The sequence below is a fragment of the Mobula birostris genome, chromosome 2, assembly GCF_030028105.1.
Source record: "Mobula birostris isolate sMobBir1 chromosome 2, sMobBir1.hap1, whole genome shotgun sequence".
NCBI classification, from domain to species: Eukaryota; Metazoa; Chordata; class Chondrichthyes; order Myliobatiformes; family Myliobatidae; genus Mobula; species Mobula birostris.
Genome location: NC_092371.1, coordinates 204,955,602 through 204,972,790, shown reverse-complemented (window position 1 = coordinate 204,972,790; position 17,189 = coordinate 204,955,602). Strand labels below are relative to the sequence as shown.

General features: G+C 40.1%; 1 protein-coding gene across 3 annotated transcripts in view; it reads right to left on the bottom strand.

Moving 5' to 3' along the window:
* Positions 1 to 17,189, bottom strand: part of wdr35 (WD repeat domain 35) — a 90,070-nt gene that overhangs the window by 13,895 nt on the left and 58,986 nt on the right. For 2 of the 3 annotated variants that reach the window (XM_072278788.1, XM_072278806.1), the window contains 8 exons: positions 13,133 to 13,269; positions 8,822 to 9,025; positions 8,293 to 8,439; positions 7,513 to 7,645; positions 6,090 to 6,200; positions 5,694 to 5,858; positions 3,655 to 3,795; positions 3,283 to 3,439 (listed from right to left, as the gene is read on the bottom strand). In XM_072278788.1, the coding sequence (XP_072134889.1) occupies positions 3,283 to 3,439; positions 3,655 to 3,795; positions 5,694 to 5,858; positions 6,090 to 6,200; positions 7,513 to 7,645; positions 8,293 to 8,439; positions 8,822 to 9,025; positions 13,133 to 13,269 (1,195 nt within the window). The remainder of the gene's footprint in view (positions 1 to 3,282; positions 3,440 to 3,654; positions 3,796 to 5,693; positions 5,859 to 6,089; positions 6,201 to 7,512; positions 7,646 to 8,292; positions 8,440 to 8,821; positions 9,026 to 13,132; positions 13,270 to 17,189) is intronic. The other variant, XM_072278796.1, reaches the window with a different exon arrangement.

Here is a 17,189-nt window from a genome sequence, read left to right as displayed (position 1 = left end):
CAACAGCATACATGTATTCCAAACGGGACAATGTTCCTCCGGACCAAGGTGCACAACAGTACATACAGTTCACACATATGACACAAAGTAATATTACCACAAATAAATGAACAAATAATAAGATGCATATATGACTCACGTTAAATAGTATAACACAACTGGCTTTTCATATGTGAAAAGACCTGTGTGGCGACGGAGTTCAATAGTCTTACAGCCTGGGGGAAGAAGCTGTTTCCCATGCTAATAGTTTTAGCAATACAGTCATGAATCATGAATGTTGTAGATGTCTGTTAGAACCCCAGTTAGCTGGGTTACACAGTCACTCAGCACCCAAAAATGTATGTTATCAGACTCTGCAGCTTTACGTGGGTTGACCCCGGCTAGGATCTTCCTCACTGCAACCAGACAGAGTACCTAATCTTTGGGGGCCTTCCATGCCAGCACATCACTCCATGCATCAGACTGAGCAGAAAAGAAATTTAGTCTATCAGGAAGAGAAGCATCACTGTCATTGAATTGAATTGACTTTATTACTTACATCCTTCATATACATGAGTAAAAATCTTTGTCTCCATCTAAATGTGCAATTTTTAGTAATAGTATGTTAGCAGGATAGTCAATATAACATAGTTGAGTCAGCAGGGTTAAGCAGTCTGATGGCCTAGTGGAAGAAGCTGTCCTGGAGCACGTTGATATACTGCAGTACTGCTTCCCGGATGGTAGCAACTGGAACAGTTTGTGGTTGGGGGCTCGGGTCCCCAATGATCCTTCGGGCCCTTTTTACAAACCTGTCTTTGTAAATGTCCTGAATAGTGGGAAGTTCACATCTACAGATGCGCTGGGCTATCTGCACCACTCTCTGCAGAGATCTGTGATTGAGGGAGGTACAGTTCCCATACCAGGCAGTAATGCAGCCAGTCAGGATGCTCTCAATTGTGTCCCAATAGAAAATCCTTAGGATTTGGGGGCCCACACCAAACTTCAACTGCCTGAGGTGAAAGAGGCACCATTGTGCCTTTTTCACCACACAGCCGGTATGTCCAGACCACGTGAGATCCCCAGTAATGTTTATGCCAAGAAACTTAGAGCTGTTCACCCTCTCAACCCCAGATCCATTGGTGTCTATAGGATTAGGCTGTCTCCATTCCACCTGTAGTCCACAATGTTTTTGTGACATTGAGGGAGAGGTTGTTTCCTTGACACCACTGTGTCAGGGTGTCTCTGCAGGCTGTCTGTAAGCTCTCTCTCGCGCGCTCTCTCTCGTGGTCGCTCTCACTTGTGCTTACTTTCTCGCTCCCTCGTGCGCACGCATGCTTGCTTTTTCACTCTTGTTCTCGCTCTCTCGCGCGCTTGCTTTCTCGCTCTCACTCGCGCTCGCTGTCTCGTGCTTGCTTTCTTGCTCTTGCGCTCGCTCTCTTGCTCTTTCTCGCACGTTCTCTCACGCTTGCTCTCAAAAAAATCAATTTCCGGGACATTGTATATTATTTGCGGGCATCAGGGAGCCACTATTAATATGCGGGAGGCTCCCGGAACTTCCGGGAGAGGTGGGATGTCTGTAAGAGCAATTATCAATCAGTTTAAAACAAAGAAAGCAGCAGGTTGTGTCTAAAAGCTCTTTTGATGTGCAACAAAACTGGAATTTTTAATTTTACTTCTAAATCCACAGCATATTCCTCCAACCACTTCTAAATCTGCTACTGAGACCTGCATGTTATTTTTGAAAAGAATCTTCAGGCTAACTATTCCAAGAAATCTTAGAAAATGTGGGAGGTAATCTGCATGTCAGGCAGCAACTGTGGAGAAACAGAATTAATATTTTAGGTTGATGACCTTTCAGAGTTAACAGTGGCAAAGTTGAAGCTGATGCAAATAATAAATAATATTTCAGTGGTAAATGTAGGTAGCCTTGATGATGAAATACAGAGGTGGGTGATCATCAGAGGATAAAAAGGTGCAGCAAATCTGGTTCAGGAAGAGGAATGGCGTATGAGAAGAAAATATGATGGGACAGAAATGAAAACAAACGTTAGTTAGGGCTTATTGTGCACCCAGAGCATAGCCTCCATATGTGTTGAAGTTAATTCAAGCAGTTACTAAACAAACCACATGCTGGAGATACACAAAACCAAATCCCAAGTTGAAAGAGCTACAGAAAATAGTTGACCTATGGTGGTTTATAATCAAGGTTATTATATCAAGGAACTTAAACGTTCCAATTCACACATCCAAGAGAATTTACCAACTACATATTCTCCAAAATTAATGTTTTTTCCCATCTTGAGAAGGCATAATACAATTGATATAATTTTAAATGGGTGTTCAGTTTTCCATTTTAAGTAGTTCAAATACATTTTTGTCACATTTCCAGACAGTCTTTAGTAAAAAAAAAAGTCACTTGGAACTGAATCAGAAAATTCTTGAATAATGCAAGAACCAAAAATGATCCTTGTTGTCATTGCTGCATTTAAATATGCTAGATATTTTGCATTTACTTTGTTGGACAGAAATTATGATGAAAGATTGAGACAGTCTATGGAGGTCAATAAGAAGGTAATGACAGGAGAGCAGAAATATGATTCTTGCTCATCAGAACCTTGCTTGATATGAAGGATAAGCCTCATGATAATTGTATAGAAAAACCCAGTGAAGGAAATGCTATAGAAAGCCCAGAGTTTGAGGCACTGAAAACAAAATACCCAAGTTTAAATGAGTTAAAGCCATAAACAGCAGACTCCAAAGAAAGACAAGGCTACTGCTAGAAGCCTACTTACTGTCAAAACCATAATCTGCCCTTCTGTTTGCCTAGCCATATTGCCAAGGGTTATGAATAGTATCACATCATTTGATTAGGTGGAATGTGTGCTTCTGAAGTGCTGCTCCAAGGAATCAACTGGATTTTGGCGTGTCCCTCAGGGTTCACTAGGACTATGGTCTGTGTGGTTGTGTTAATAATTTCTAGTTTCTGCTCGCTATATTTGTTACGCTGTTTCTGAATTGGAGACCGATCAGTTATGATGGAGACTGCAATTGCTATGGTGTACTTTGTTTTTTTTTGGTACATTGGGAGTTTGACAGTCTTTGTTTCTATTGTGCTTCTTTGTTTTGTGACTGCCTGTAAGAAAATGAATTTGGGGTTGTATATAGTATACATACTTTGATAAAAAGATGTAATTTGAACTTTGCAGCTCAAAGCAAAAATTCAATGGAATTTCTGAATCCTGGCAGGAAGAAACAGTCATCCCCTGCCCCAGCTGATTAAAACTGCATTCTAACAATGAATACCTGTTTTCATAGCTGCATCTACATAGCCTTCATAAAGCTGACGCTGGGCTAGCAAAAAAAAGTGATAGGCTTCTGCTCCACGCCAAGCATTGTCAATTATACGATTATCTGACAAAGAGGCATCTTCTTCAAGTAACCCAGCAAGAGCTGTTGTAGCCTGAAACAGTAAAAATTGCATTATTACAAGCTTCATTCCAACAGAATTCATTTCACAGAAGCTGCCTGACCTGCTGCGTCCAGTACCTTTTTACTTCAGATTTCTAGTATCTGCAGCTTATTAATTTTAATGTTTAAATTTAAACTAATAACTTCAAAATCAGTTAAACATGTACAGTCACAATCTGAAATTAATAGCGATTTAGAATGCATTACCTCCGATTTCTTGCCTTTTAATTTTGCTCTTTGTGTATCCTTCATCTGTTCATGGTAATCTTCTATCAGTAACGCAGCCAGTACATAAAGCTTTTTAACACGCAAAGGTTTGGTTCTCTTTTTTGCTTCTTCCTCTGCAATCTAAAGGCAAGTACAATATAACTGAATTTGGAGGAGCAAAACAAGATACAATACTGATAATGTTCCAAATGTACAACAAACTGCCTGAGCTACCTTTATTTGTAGCCAATATCTACCTGGAAGACAATTCACACGTAATAATGAGGCATTTTATTAAATTTGGTTAATGGTGAAGTGCTAGCTCTTCATTCTTTTTCTTAGCTGTTTTGTCGGATCAAAGATGACTTGCTTTCACTTCTTTGTGGATTCTGGTGAAGCAGATGAAAGGCAGGATGTGCTTGATTGGACAAAGTGAGTAGTCTGGGAGGTGGGTGTACTGCTCCTGCCATTTACACTGAACTCCTGTATGCTCTGACAAAAAAGACTAAAGACGTGTTCACTGCCATCCTGAATGTTCTGTCCACAAACCTACTGGAGTGTAGGAGGGCTAGGGTCACCACTAACCTGAAACTTTACTGGACATACAAATCATAGAAAGTCAGAATGCCTGCACCTCTTTTCTGACTGCTCAAATCAATGCCTCCACTTACAAAACATATGTCAGAATTGTAACTATCATCAGCTTGCCTGGATTAGTACTACTCTGTCAAGACTAAGGAATGTCAACATCATTCATGATAACTTTTCCATTTGCCCCTTCCTAAAGTCTGTGCAGTCACCAAAAGGCAATTTGTAACTCAGCAGCACCAACAAGGACAAGGGTAATGGATATCACCCGCTTGTTTATTTCTAAGTTAAATGTCAGTATATGCTAGTAGAGCTGCAGATAGACAGAGTGGCAGATGACTGCTGATATTCATAATTCAGAGCTTTGAGAATAAAATTTGAGGTCATGGTGTGGTTGTACAGGACATTGGTGAGGCAGCACTTTTGAGTACAGTACTGTGTTCAGTTTTAGTCACCCTGCTAAAGGAAAGATGTTATTGAACTAGAAATAGTGCAGAAAAGATTTGCATGGATCCTGCCAGGGCTTGAGGGACTGATTTATAGGGAGAAGTTGGATGAACTAGAACTTTATTCTTTGGAGAGTAGGAGACTGAGAGGTGGTCTTAGAGCTGTACAAAATCATGAAGGGCATTGAAAGGGTCAAAGCATTCAATCATTTAACCCCAGAACTGGAAAATGAAGAAATAGAGGGCATAGGTTTAAGGTGAGAAGGGAATGATTTAAGAGGAACTTGAGGGACAACTTTTTTTTTACACAAGGGAAATATCTATCTGGATCAGTTTTCAGAGGAAGAGAGGTAGGAAAACTTCTAAAGATAGTTGAATAGGTACATTAATTGGAAAGGCTTGAAAGGTTATGGGCTAAATGCTGGCAAATGGGACTTGTGCTGTATAACTGAATTGGAAACATACTAATTTTTCCACTATGTCAAAAGTTTGGAATCCTTTCTCACAGATCCTTCACCACAACTGATCACAGCAGTTTAGGGATATGGTTCACCAACACCTTCTTAAAAGGCAATTAGTGATTGGCAATGCATCCTAGTCTCGCCATTTGGGTCCACAATCCACAAACGCATTTTTTAAAAAAAAAAAAAGGCTATTTTCCTATGAACAGAAGACCTACAACAATCAGGACAATGACAAATAAATTAATGAATTGTGCACCAGCTGGTCACATTGAATTGATATTCAATATATATATATAAAATTTGATTAAATGTAACTATCTGTTACCAAATCATTCCAGAAGTCAATACATTTAAACAGGACAATAATATTCAAAGACAAAATCCTCATAACTAATTTTATAAATTAGATTCTAATTTATTGTTTAGTGCGGTAAAGGGCAACAGTTAAATGTTAAGATATGAGCATTTAAAACGCTTTATTCATTCACAAGAAATCAAGATTGTGTTGAGTTATGTTAATGGTAAAAGACTATTGCTTTACCCTGAACATGAGTTTTGCAGCATCAAGAAAATGATGGGCCTTTCGATAAAGCTCAATGGCTTCCAAGAGCTTATTCTTCTCCAACAAGTGAGATGCATACTTAGCCAAAAGGGATCCAATTTCTTTCATATTGTGATTCTTAGCCAACTCAACAGCCTTATTCCACTGAATTTTTAATAGAAAATATTATTATTAGTTAAACATTATGAATCAAATGCACTAATAAAATAATGGGCTCTAAAGATAAGTAGATAATTTGACTGTTCTTTTAACAATAGTACAGATTTGATCAGTTGAATGGTTAATCTTTTATATTTCAGCAAATGTAAAATGGAAATACTCAGTAGAAAACAATGTCATAAAATGATACATTACTGTTATTTATTATTATCCCACCTGATTCAGATGGATACAGGTTTCAACAGCAGCTTTGGCTTGGTTACACTTCAAGAACGCAAATACAGCTTGCTCACACATACCTACAGTGACAAACATGTGAGCTATTTCCTGTGGGGGGGAAATATCAAAGAATTCACAGAATCTGTTGTTAAAAAATTGTCTTAAACATATAAAGGCACTAGTATTGATCTTGATGATTGAAGAAAATTCTTTCCAGTATCTGAATGTTACAGGAATTCCCAGTGGAAAAGAAGACAAAAATAAATGTTTTCTTAAGATTAAGATTTTCTTCTAAGGCAAGTAGAATATATTTTAAAATTTAGTTTAAAAGAATTAAAATCTAATTTGAACTGGTGCCTTTCTGGACCAGTGTTGATATTAATTATTTAACAGGAATCGCATGTATTTCTTATGGTGTGAATAATGTTAGTAATTTTTACATCATGTATTCAAATAAACTAGTTCAAGCTTACTTAAAACTCAAAATAATTTCATTTCCATCTTAACTTTAGAGAAAAAAAAAATTTAAATGAAATCAATTTGGGCATACATTTGCATGTTCTGCACATAAATTCAATTACTAGTTTAAATTACATCAAATGAAATCAGGTAGCATTGAAAACATTATTTTAGGAAGAGGGGAAAAATCCTAGTGAAAATAATGGAACTGTACCCTCTAGAAATCTCCTGAATGCAAACTGATTGTGTGAATACACCACATCCCTTTAAGAAATACAGCTAACTTTAAAAATTCAACATCAGATAAATCAATCAGTCAATTGCATTTAATCACCACATAAGCAAACTAACTTTAAGAACTCTTTATCTTGTTATTTCATGCTCTTTCATTTCATATGTTATTTATTGCTATTTATATTTGCATTTGTACAGTTTGTTCATTCTGTTTACAGCAACACACCCTCCTGCCGAAGGGTCTTAGCCCAAAACTTTTTTTCCATAGATGCTGTCTGGCTGCTAAATTCCTCCAGCATTTTGTGTGTCACTTGGATGTCCCGCATCTGCAGACGTTCTATTGTTTGTGATCCTGTTTCCTGTTACTGTTCTATAGATTTGCTAAGTATGCCCATAGGAAAAAGAATCTTGGGGCTGTATGTGGTGACATGTATGTACTCCAATAATAAATTTTTACTTTGATCCATGCATCCAAATCACTTAGTTTGACAAATTATGAGCAATTAGTGATCAACATATCCACAAAATGCCTTTGCATCAGTAAGTACCATAGATTTAAATTGATTTTTTTTTTCAAATAAAGATGGCTTAACTAATTATTTAAATTAAATAAGTTCACATTTGTAATTTGATTTATTAGTTGCAACAAAAAGTTACCTCCTTTAACATTTAATATGTGCCACATCTTTAAATTTAATTCTGGAAAGAATAAATTATTCTCACTTACAGGTAGTAGTTTATTATTTTCTGGAAGGGCATTAGCCAGTTTATCCAAACCATCATAATCTTCAAGCATGTAGTAACACTCTGCCAGTCGCTCCTGATTTCGGCCTTGAACATAGTATTGAACAGCATTCATCCTATCAACATAAAAGGATGTTAAATTGCACCTTTTCTGAATGACATTCAGTATCTGAAATTTCCATACAGTATCTAATTAAGTAGTTTGCTAAAAATATCGATATGATTAAAGAGAATAAAAATATATATTTTGTACAAAATTTGCATTACTCTGTAGTATACATAAAAATACAAATTTTATACATACAAAACTGAAATGTGCTTTATTAGTAAATTCGTTGACTTCTTAATGGTTCCAATTAGCCTGTATTCCCTATAGTTTTTTGGTCTAGAAAAATAGCGACTGGACAAATTTCCATTGGGAAAGGACATATAGGGAAATTAGTAACGCATTTACAATATGGAAGCAAATAATTGGAAAGGTAGCTTACATGGAGCAATGGTCTAATGTAGATGACAGTATACCTTTGGCACACTTCACTACCAAATGTACACTGTCAATGAAAATCTCAAAGTTATAACATACTTTAATTCCTTTCAGAAGACAAGTAGAATTGCCAGGAGAAATTATACAAATAGTGATACTGAAGTCTTTCTAAGATCTCTATTAATTTTGCATAGACTGACAAGACTATATCCACGGAATACCAGGACTCCTAAATTTATTTCTAATTTAATTATCTTGTAAGTACAAACATCCTGTTACCATTTCTGACGATCTGCAAAATAGTCTCCAATAGCATTATAGGCCTGCTCAAGCAGTGCATCGTCAGCGCCACCAGAGCCTGTCTTTAGTAATTGCAGTACTCGAAACCAATCTCCCAACTTGATCCTTAGATCAATGGCCAAGTCTCTAAAGAAAGAATTTATAATAGTTACATATTGTCCATAAATACTTGCTACTGCCAAGACCAAACAATTTAAAAGAGAAGATATTGCAATTGGCTTATCATTGTTACATGTACTGAGATAGTGAAAAAAGTTTGCAAACCATCCATACAAACAGTGTTTAAAAAAAAACTGTGCAATATTGTGAACTAGATGGGATGCTACCCACAAGCCCCAACCAGGGATCCCCAGCTTAGGCCAGAGGCCACAAGGTCACAAATGATCCTCCCAATTCTCTGTTCTCCTATAATTCAAATTCTGTATCTATCACAATCCTTGTCCATTTAATGACCTAGCACCCAATGCAGTAGAGAATTCTTAAGAATACTCATCAGTATTGTAAACACCTTCTATCCATGTTTAAATACATCCTCTCAGCTTCCTCAAATCTTCCAAAATAAGCTGCAACTTCTGCTTGTTTCATGGATTCACTCTGAAGATTTCCTAGCCGTTTTACAAACTCAATTCCTTGATAATCTTTACAACGGACAAAGGCCTGTTCTGCTGTTTTAAGGTCAAGTCTCTGTAGAGCAGCTTCTGCAAGAAGGCGCCTAAAATGCAAGATAAAACAGCTTTTTAGCAAACAGAAATACATTTTATAATATTAGAAAAGTACATAATTGCACCAGGGTAAAAGCTCGTTAATATTTATACTGAAAAAGAATGCATCACTTGGTGCTTTGTAAAATAAATAACCAAGTTTGTTACAATTCTGTACAAAGCATTATTGTGGATACCAACCATCTGTAAACAAATAGGCAATGGAAATAATGTTACAAATTCTACACTTATACAATATTCCCTCCAATGATAGTACATATAGGATAGAAAAGTCATTCAGTTCCCTCAAGTATGCTGAAAACAACAAAGATTGGTTGCCAAGATTTTCTTGAAGCTGTTCACACTCCTCTCTTACTTTTAACATCTCCTGATTCAAAAGCAAGATAAATGTAAAGTTGAACTTAAGTTTTAAAAGTATATGTATTATATTCCATTATAGTTATTGATATTATAATTAATTCAACGATATGTCTGCAGTGCCACAAGGCAGTGGCCCATCAGTGCAAGGCTAATTAGATATGATCAATAAATATTAGCCTTGCCAGAGATGCCTGTGTCTTGGCTCTAAAGCACATTTGTTCTGTACAAACATCACTTGTGAGCTGTCTTTTTACATCAATAAAAGAGGAATAGATAGAGTGGATAGCCAGCACCTCTTCCCCAGGGCACCACTGCTCAATACAAGGGGACATGGCTTTAAGGTAAGGGGTGGGAAGTTCAAGGGGAATATTAGAGGAGGGTTTTTACTTAGAGTGTGGTTGGTGCGTGAAATGCCCTGCCTGAGTCAGTGGTGGAGGCAGATACACTAGTGAAATTTGAGTGACGACTAGACAGGTATATGGAGGAATTTAAGGTGGGGGGTTATAAGGGAGGCAGGGTTTGAGGGTCGGCACAGCAATGTGGGCCAAAGGGCCTGTACTGTGCTGTACTATTCTATGTTCTATCATTGCCTATGCAGGTTAATTTGAATTTCAACTTGGAGCAAACACAGTAGAAAGATATCCATCTCCATTCACTGTTTATTTGCCCTTAAAACAGCAATATCTGTGAGTCTTAAGCTTTCTTAATATTGGTAAACATTTAGTATTTTGAAGGAAGTATTGCTTATTGTTCATTGCTATTAAGCTATTGGTGTGCCACAAGTTCACTCTAGTCCATGGCATAGTTATAAGATGTTGCATGTGTATATTATCTTGTTTAATGCTGGTTGTGAGAATAATCAATAAATTAGTATATTTAGGTGTGCAAGGATTCTGTTTTGAATCCGTTTTACTTAACTTTTTAGATTAGATTATGAGGACACGCAGTCCTCTTTTATTGTCATTTAGTAATGCATGCATAAAGAATTGATACAATGTTTTTCCAGAATGATATCACAGAAACACATGACAAACCAAGACTGAAAAAACTGACAAAAAACACATAATTATAACATATAGTTACAACAGTGCAATACCGTAATTTGATAAGAACAGACCATGGCCACGGTAAAGTCTCAAAGTCTCTCGCAAGTCCCATCATCTCACGCAGACGATAAACCTCCAGTGCCGCAAACTTGCCGATGCAGCATCCTAGAAGTATCCGACCACAGTCCGACTCCAAGTCCGTCCGAAAACTCCGAGCCTCCGACCAGCTCTCCGACACCGAGCCCCATCTCTGCCAAGCGCTTCGGCCCCAGCAATAGGCAAGGCCGAGGATTTGGGGCCTACCCTCCGGAGATTCTCGATCGCACAGTAGCAGCGGCAGCAAAGCAGGCATTTCAGAAGTTTCTTCAGATGTTCCTCCGTGTTTCTTCATGTCTGTCTCTATCAAATCAGGATTGTGCACGACATCCTACTTCACAGATACGATATCATCCGGAATGGCCGTGCGCACTGCATAGCGCTGCCATCTTCCCCTCCCTCCTTTTGGCAGTTTTACGAAATTTTCTCACTAAAAACTCCAAACAATGCTCCTGGCTCAGGTGATTTTTGGATGGTGTTTAACTCCCTACCTAGCTTTATACACAGTGCACTAAGGGCAGTAGAGCTCACATCTCATAAATAAATAAAATAAGAAAAGCAAAAACAAATATGGTTTCATTAAGGATTAATGAGCACCTGAGTTATAGGGAAAGGTTGAATAGGTTAGGACTTTATTAGATTAGATTATGAAGACACACAGTCCTCTTTTATTGTCATTTAGTAATGCATGCATTAAGAAATGATACAATATTTCCTCCAGTGTGATATCACAAAACACAGGACAGACCAAGACTGAAAAAACTAACAAAACCACATTATAACATATAATTACAACAGTGCAACAATGCCATGACTTGAAGAACAGTCCATGAACGCAGTAAAAAGTTCAAAGTCTCTCAAATGTCCCACATCTCACGCAGATGGGAGAAGGAAGAAAACTCTCCCTGCCATGCCCGACCACAGTCTGACTCTTGAGTTCTCCGAAAACTTCAAGCCTCCGATCAGCCCTCCGACACAGAGTACCCAGCGCCATCTCTATCCGAACGGTTTGACCTCAATCTCGGTCGCCAGCAGCAGGCAAAGCCGGGGATTTTGATGCCTTCTCTCTGGAAGATTCTCGATCACGCAGCGAACTGGCGTTTCAGAAATTTCTCCAGATGTTCCTCTGTGCTTTCACGTCTGTTTCCATCAAATCAGAATTGTCCACAGCCCCTATTTAACGGATACAATATCATTTTCACCGGAAGGCTGCGCGCGTGTGGCGCGCTGCTCTCTCTCCTCCCACCTTTAGTTTCTGAAGCTTAAGAAATTGAGGGGAGATTTTACAGAGCCAGACAAACTTGTGAGGGGTATAGATGGTGTAAATGCAAGCTGCCTTTTGCTACTGAGGTTGGGTGAGACTAAAACTATTGGTTATTGATTTAAGGGTGAAAGGTGATATACTTAAAGGGAACCTGATGTGGAAATGTAGTAACAAAATAGCATTTTTACCTGTAACAAAATGGAACCTGTATTGTACCAGAGTGTTTTTCTAAGTGTTCATGCAACCTAATGCCAATGGAACTTGAGTCCTTGACAAACTGTAGACCAGCAAATGTGTTACCTTAAGAATGCCAAGTACCCAGATTAAATAGAAGGACAGAATGCACCCTTTGTTTGAATTGAGGTGTAGGTAGCTGTAATTGCATATACAGGAATGACTATACTGTCTATTTTTTTTGTTGGAAGATATCACTGGCTTGTGTTTGGTGCTAGTCTTCCCTTGCTGGAAGTAAAATAAATGTGTGCGTGATTGATCCACTCTGGGCTATTTGTTGTTTGGTATGTGACATAGCGATAAGGTGCTTGACAAGGGGGGAGTTATTTCTTCATCCAGAGGGTGGTGAACAAGCTGCCAGTGGAAATTATGGATGTGGGTTTGATTTCAATGTTTAAGAGAAATTTGGATAAGTACATAAATGGGAGAGGTTTGGAGGGCTATGGTACAGGTGCAGGTCACTGGGACTTAGACAGAATAGCAGTTTGGCATTGACTAGATGGGCCACAGGGCCGATTTCTGTGTTGTATGACTATGACCTACTGTTGGAACAGCAATATCTTTGCAGATCATAATGATCATAAACTTTGGAGAGAATGAACTACAAAAATGCAGGCAACTTGTTAATCTACTGCAATGTTAACTCTTACCCTGTCTTAAGTTGATGTGAAGGAGGCAGATGCAGTAGACATTAATTTAAAAGACCACACAGAATTGTTATCAGTAAAAAATTGCTATTTACCCATTAAGAGATATTTTGTTGTTAGACTAAGTCCAATGTTGTTTTGAAATAAGTTCCATGTTTTGGAGAATTATAATTACTTTCTCCAGTAAAATCTAAAATAAATAATTCAAAGATTTTAAGGGACAGGAGTCAAAAGGAAAACAAAGCTGAGAATACATTTCAGGACCAGTGCTTGTATATTACAGAAGGAGAAGACTATTAATCAGAGTTCTGTTATTTCCTCTGTTGTCAGCCACTCTCTCCCTGTGCCTCTTCACACCATGACAAAAGTGGCAAAAATCCAATCAAGTGCAAACATTGGATAATACATAACATTAGCAAAGAAGCATTATTGTCTATATTTCCTTCTCACCAAAGTCTAGGATGTGGGTTCTCTTCAATGAATGTGCAAGCATCTTCTATGCCTACAGTTTCAATCAGACTCCGACTATCACGTAATGAACGGATTTCAAAATTAATAATATAGTCTTTGTTAGGTTGGCTTGGCTCCTGAGAGAATAATAAAGATGATGAATTAACTGAATTCACAAAACAAATAACTACATCATTTTTTCATTTGGCATCAAACATTCTTGATTTAAAACTCCTAGAAGTGCATGAACAAGTTATAATATTACTGCCGTGTAGTAGAGATGAAAATAACATTATTATGCCGCATAAATTAAGTTTCTGGCCTTAGTCAGCCTTTGGTGGGAAGGTCAATGCTTTTCATTCTTAAAAATGAAGGAATACAAGAGGCAAACAACAGGAATTCTGCAGATGCTGGAAATTCAAGCAACACACATCAAAGTTGCTGGTGAATGCAGCAGGCCAGGCAGCATCTCTAGGAAGAGGTGCAGTCGACATTTCAGGCTGAGACCCTTCATCAGGACTAACTGAAGGAAGAGTGAGTAAGGGATTTGAAAGTTGGAGGGGGAGGGGGAGATCCAAAATGATAGGAGAAGACAGGAGGGGGAGGGATAGAGCCAAGAGCTGGACAGGTGATAGGGAAAAGGGATATGAGAGGATCATGGGACAGGAGGTCCAGGAAAAAAGCCGGGGAGGGGTGGAACCCAGAGGATGGGCAAGGGGTATATTCAGAGGGACAGAGGGAGAAAAAGGAGAGAGAGAGAAAGAATGTGTGTATAAAAATAAGTAACAGATGGGGTACGAGGGGGAGGTGGGGCATTAGCGGAAGTTAGAGAAGTCGATGTTCATGCCATCAGGTTGGAGGCTACCCAGACGGAATATAAGGTGTTGTTCCTCCAGCCTGAGTGTGGCTTCATCTTTACAGTAGAGGAGGCCGTGGATAGACATGTCAGAATGGGAATGGGATGTGGAATTAAAATGTGTGGCCACTGGGAGAATCTGCTTTCTCTGGCGGACAGAACATAGGTGTTCAGCAAAGCGGTCTCCCAGTCTGCGTTGGGTCTCGCCAATATATAAAAGGCCACATCGGGAGCACCGGACGCAGTATATCACCCCAGCCGACTCACAGTTGAAGTGTTGCCTCACCTGGAAGGACTGTTTGGGGCCCTGAATGGTGGTAAGGGAGGAAGTGTAAGGGCATGTGTAGCACTTGTTCTGCTTACACGGATAAATGCCAGGAGGGAGATCAGTGGGGAGGGATGGGGGGGACGAATGGACAAGGGAGTCGCGTAGGGAGCGATCCCTGTGAAATGTGGGGGGGGGGGGGGGGCGGGAAAGATGTGCTTAGTGGAGGGATCCCGTTGGAGGTGGCGGAAGTTACGGAGAATAATGTGTTGGACCCGGAGGCTGGTGAGGTGGTAGGTGAGGACCAGGGGAACCCTATTCCTAGTGGGGTGGCGGGAGGATGGAGTGAGAGCAGATGTACGTGAAATGGGGGAGATGCTTTTAAGAGCAGAGTTGATAGTGGAGGAAGGGAAGCCCCTTTCTTTAAAAAAGGAAGACATCTCCCTCGTCCTAGAATGAAAAGCCTCATCCTGAGAGCAGATGCGGCGGAGACGGAGGAATTGTGAGAAGGGGATGGCGTTTATGCAAGAGACAGGGTGAGAAGAGGAATAGTCCAGATTGCTGTGAGAGTCAGTAGGCTTATAGTAGACATCAGTGGATAAGCTGTCTCCAGAGACAGAAAGATCTAGAAAGGGGAGGGAGGTGTCGGAAATGGACCAGGTAAACTTGAGGGCAGGGTGAAAGTTGGAGGCAAAGTTAATAAAGAGCTCGTTGACTTTATTAACTTTGCCTCCAACTTTCACCCTGCCCTCAAGTTTACCTGGTTCATTTCCGACACCTCCCTCCCCTTTCCAGATCTTTCTGTCTCTGGAGACAGCTTATCCACTGATGTCAACTATAAGCCTACTGACTCTCTCAGCTATCTGGACTATTCCTCTTCTCACCCTGTCTCTTGCATAAACGCCATCCCCTTCTCACAATTCCTCCGTCTCCGCCGCATCTGCTCTCAGGATGAGGCTTTTCATTCTAGGACGAGGGAGATGTCTTCCTTTTTTTTTAAAGAAAGGGGCTTCCCTTCATCCACTATCAACTCTGCTCTTAAACACATCTCCCCCATTTCACGTACATCTGCTCTCACTCCATCCTCCCGCCACCCCACTAGGAATAGGGTTCCCCTGGTCCTCACCTACCACCCCACCAGCCTCCGGGTCCAACATATTATTCTCCGTAACTTTCGCCACCTCCAACGGGATCCCACCACTAAGCACATCTTTCCCTCCCCCCTCTCTCTGCATTCCGCAGGGATCACTCCCTACGCGACTCCCTTGTCCATTCGTCCCCCCCATCCCCCTCCACTGATCTCCCTCCTGGCACTTATCCGTGTAAGCAGAACAAGTGCTACACATGCCCTTACACTTCCTCCCTTACCGCCATTCAGGGCCCCAAACAGTCCTTCCAGGTGAGGCAACACTTCACCTATGAGTCGGCTGGGGTGATATACTGCGTCCGGTTGCTCCCGATGTGGCCTTTTATATATTGGCGAGACCCGACACAGACTGGGAGACCGCTTTGCTGAACATCTACGCTCTGTCCGCCAGAGAAAGCAGGATCTCCCAGTGGCCACACATTTTAATTCCACATCCCATTCCCATTCTGACATGTCTATCCACGGCCTCCTCTACTGTAAAGATGAAGCCACACTCAGGTTGGAGGAACAACACCTTATATTCCGTCTGGGTAGCCTCCAACCTGATGGCATGAACATCGACTTCTCTAACTTCCGCTAATGCCCCACCTCCCCCTCGTACCCCATCTGTTACTTATTTTTATACACATTCTTTCTCTCACTCTCCTTTTTCTCCCTCTGTCCCTCTGAATATACCCCTTGCCCATCCTCTGGGTTTCCCCCCACCCTTGCCTTTCTTCCTGGACCTCCTGTCCCATGATCCTCTCATATCCCTTTTGTCTATCACCTGTCCAGCTCTTGGCTCCATCCCTCCCCCTCCTGTCTTCTCCTATCATTTTGGATCTCCCCCTCCCCTTCCAACTTTCAAATCCCTTACTCACTCTTCCTTCAGTTAGTCCTGACGAAGGGTCTCGGCCTGAAACATCGACTGTACCTCTTCCTAGAGATGCTGCCTGGAATATAAGAGGGCAAGTTAAGCTGTGATCAATTCCTTATGATGACCCAAAACCCTGCATGATTGAGGAATATTTTAGAATATTTTAGCATATTAATGCATTTGTCAGGGATGGCAATAAAAAACAAACTGTTAAGCACAGCACAATCCAATAAATTTTATTTTCTAAACTTGCACTTCAATACAAGACAAATGTATATCCAGAAAACAGTGCATTAGTAAAGTGTGTGCATTCACTTCTGCACCTGCCCAGCACTACTTCCACATTAGTTAAATCACATGCCTGCATCTAGCATTATGACAGCTTCCTGCAGAAACCTAAAGCCAGAACTAGAGGGCACAGCCTCAAAATTGAGGGGGTGACCTTTTAGAACAGAGGTAAGAAGGATTTTTTTTTTTTTTAGCCAGAGAGTAGTGAATCTGTGGAATACTCTGCCACAGACTGTACCAGAGGCCAAGTCCATGGGTATACTTAAGGCGGAAGTTAATAGTTTTCTGATTGGTCAGGGCATCAAATATAGTTATGCACTTTCTTACTATTTTCCCATTCTCTTAATACTGAATCTGGCTCCACGCAACCAAATGGGTAACTTCTTTGATTGCAGAAAATAACTTGCTTCCACTGCATTCTTGACATGATTGAAGTGTGTTGTGCAGGAAATGCAAACTCCTATAGAGGTGGGGCAAACGGTGCTTGACAAGAGTGGGTGAAGGAGTTCTTTAGGATGCCATACACACTTTCCCCTATTTGCATGTAGCCTCCAAGTATTCCTTTTGCAAAGAGGAGGTTGGTGAGAGGTGTGAGGAGGCCAGGCTTGATTCTGACCTCTGTACAATCTGTGTGAAGTTTGTATA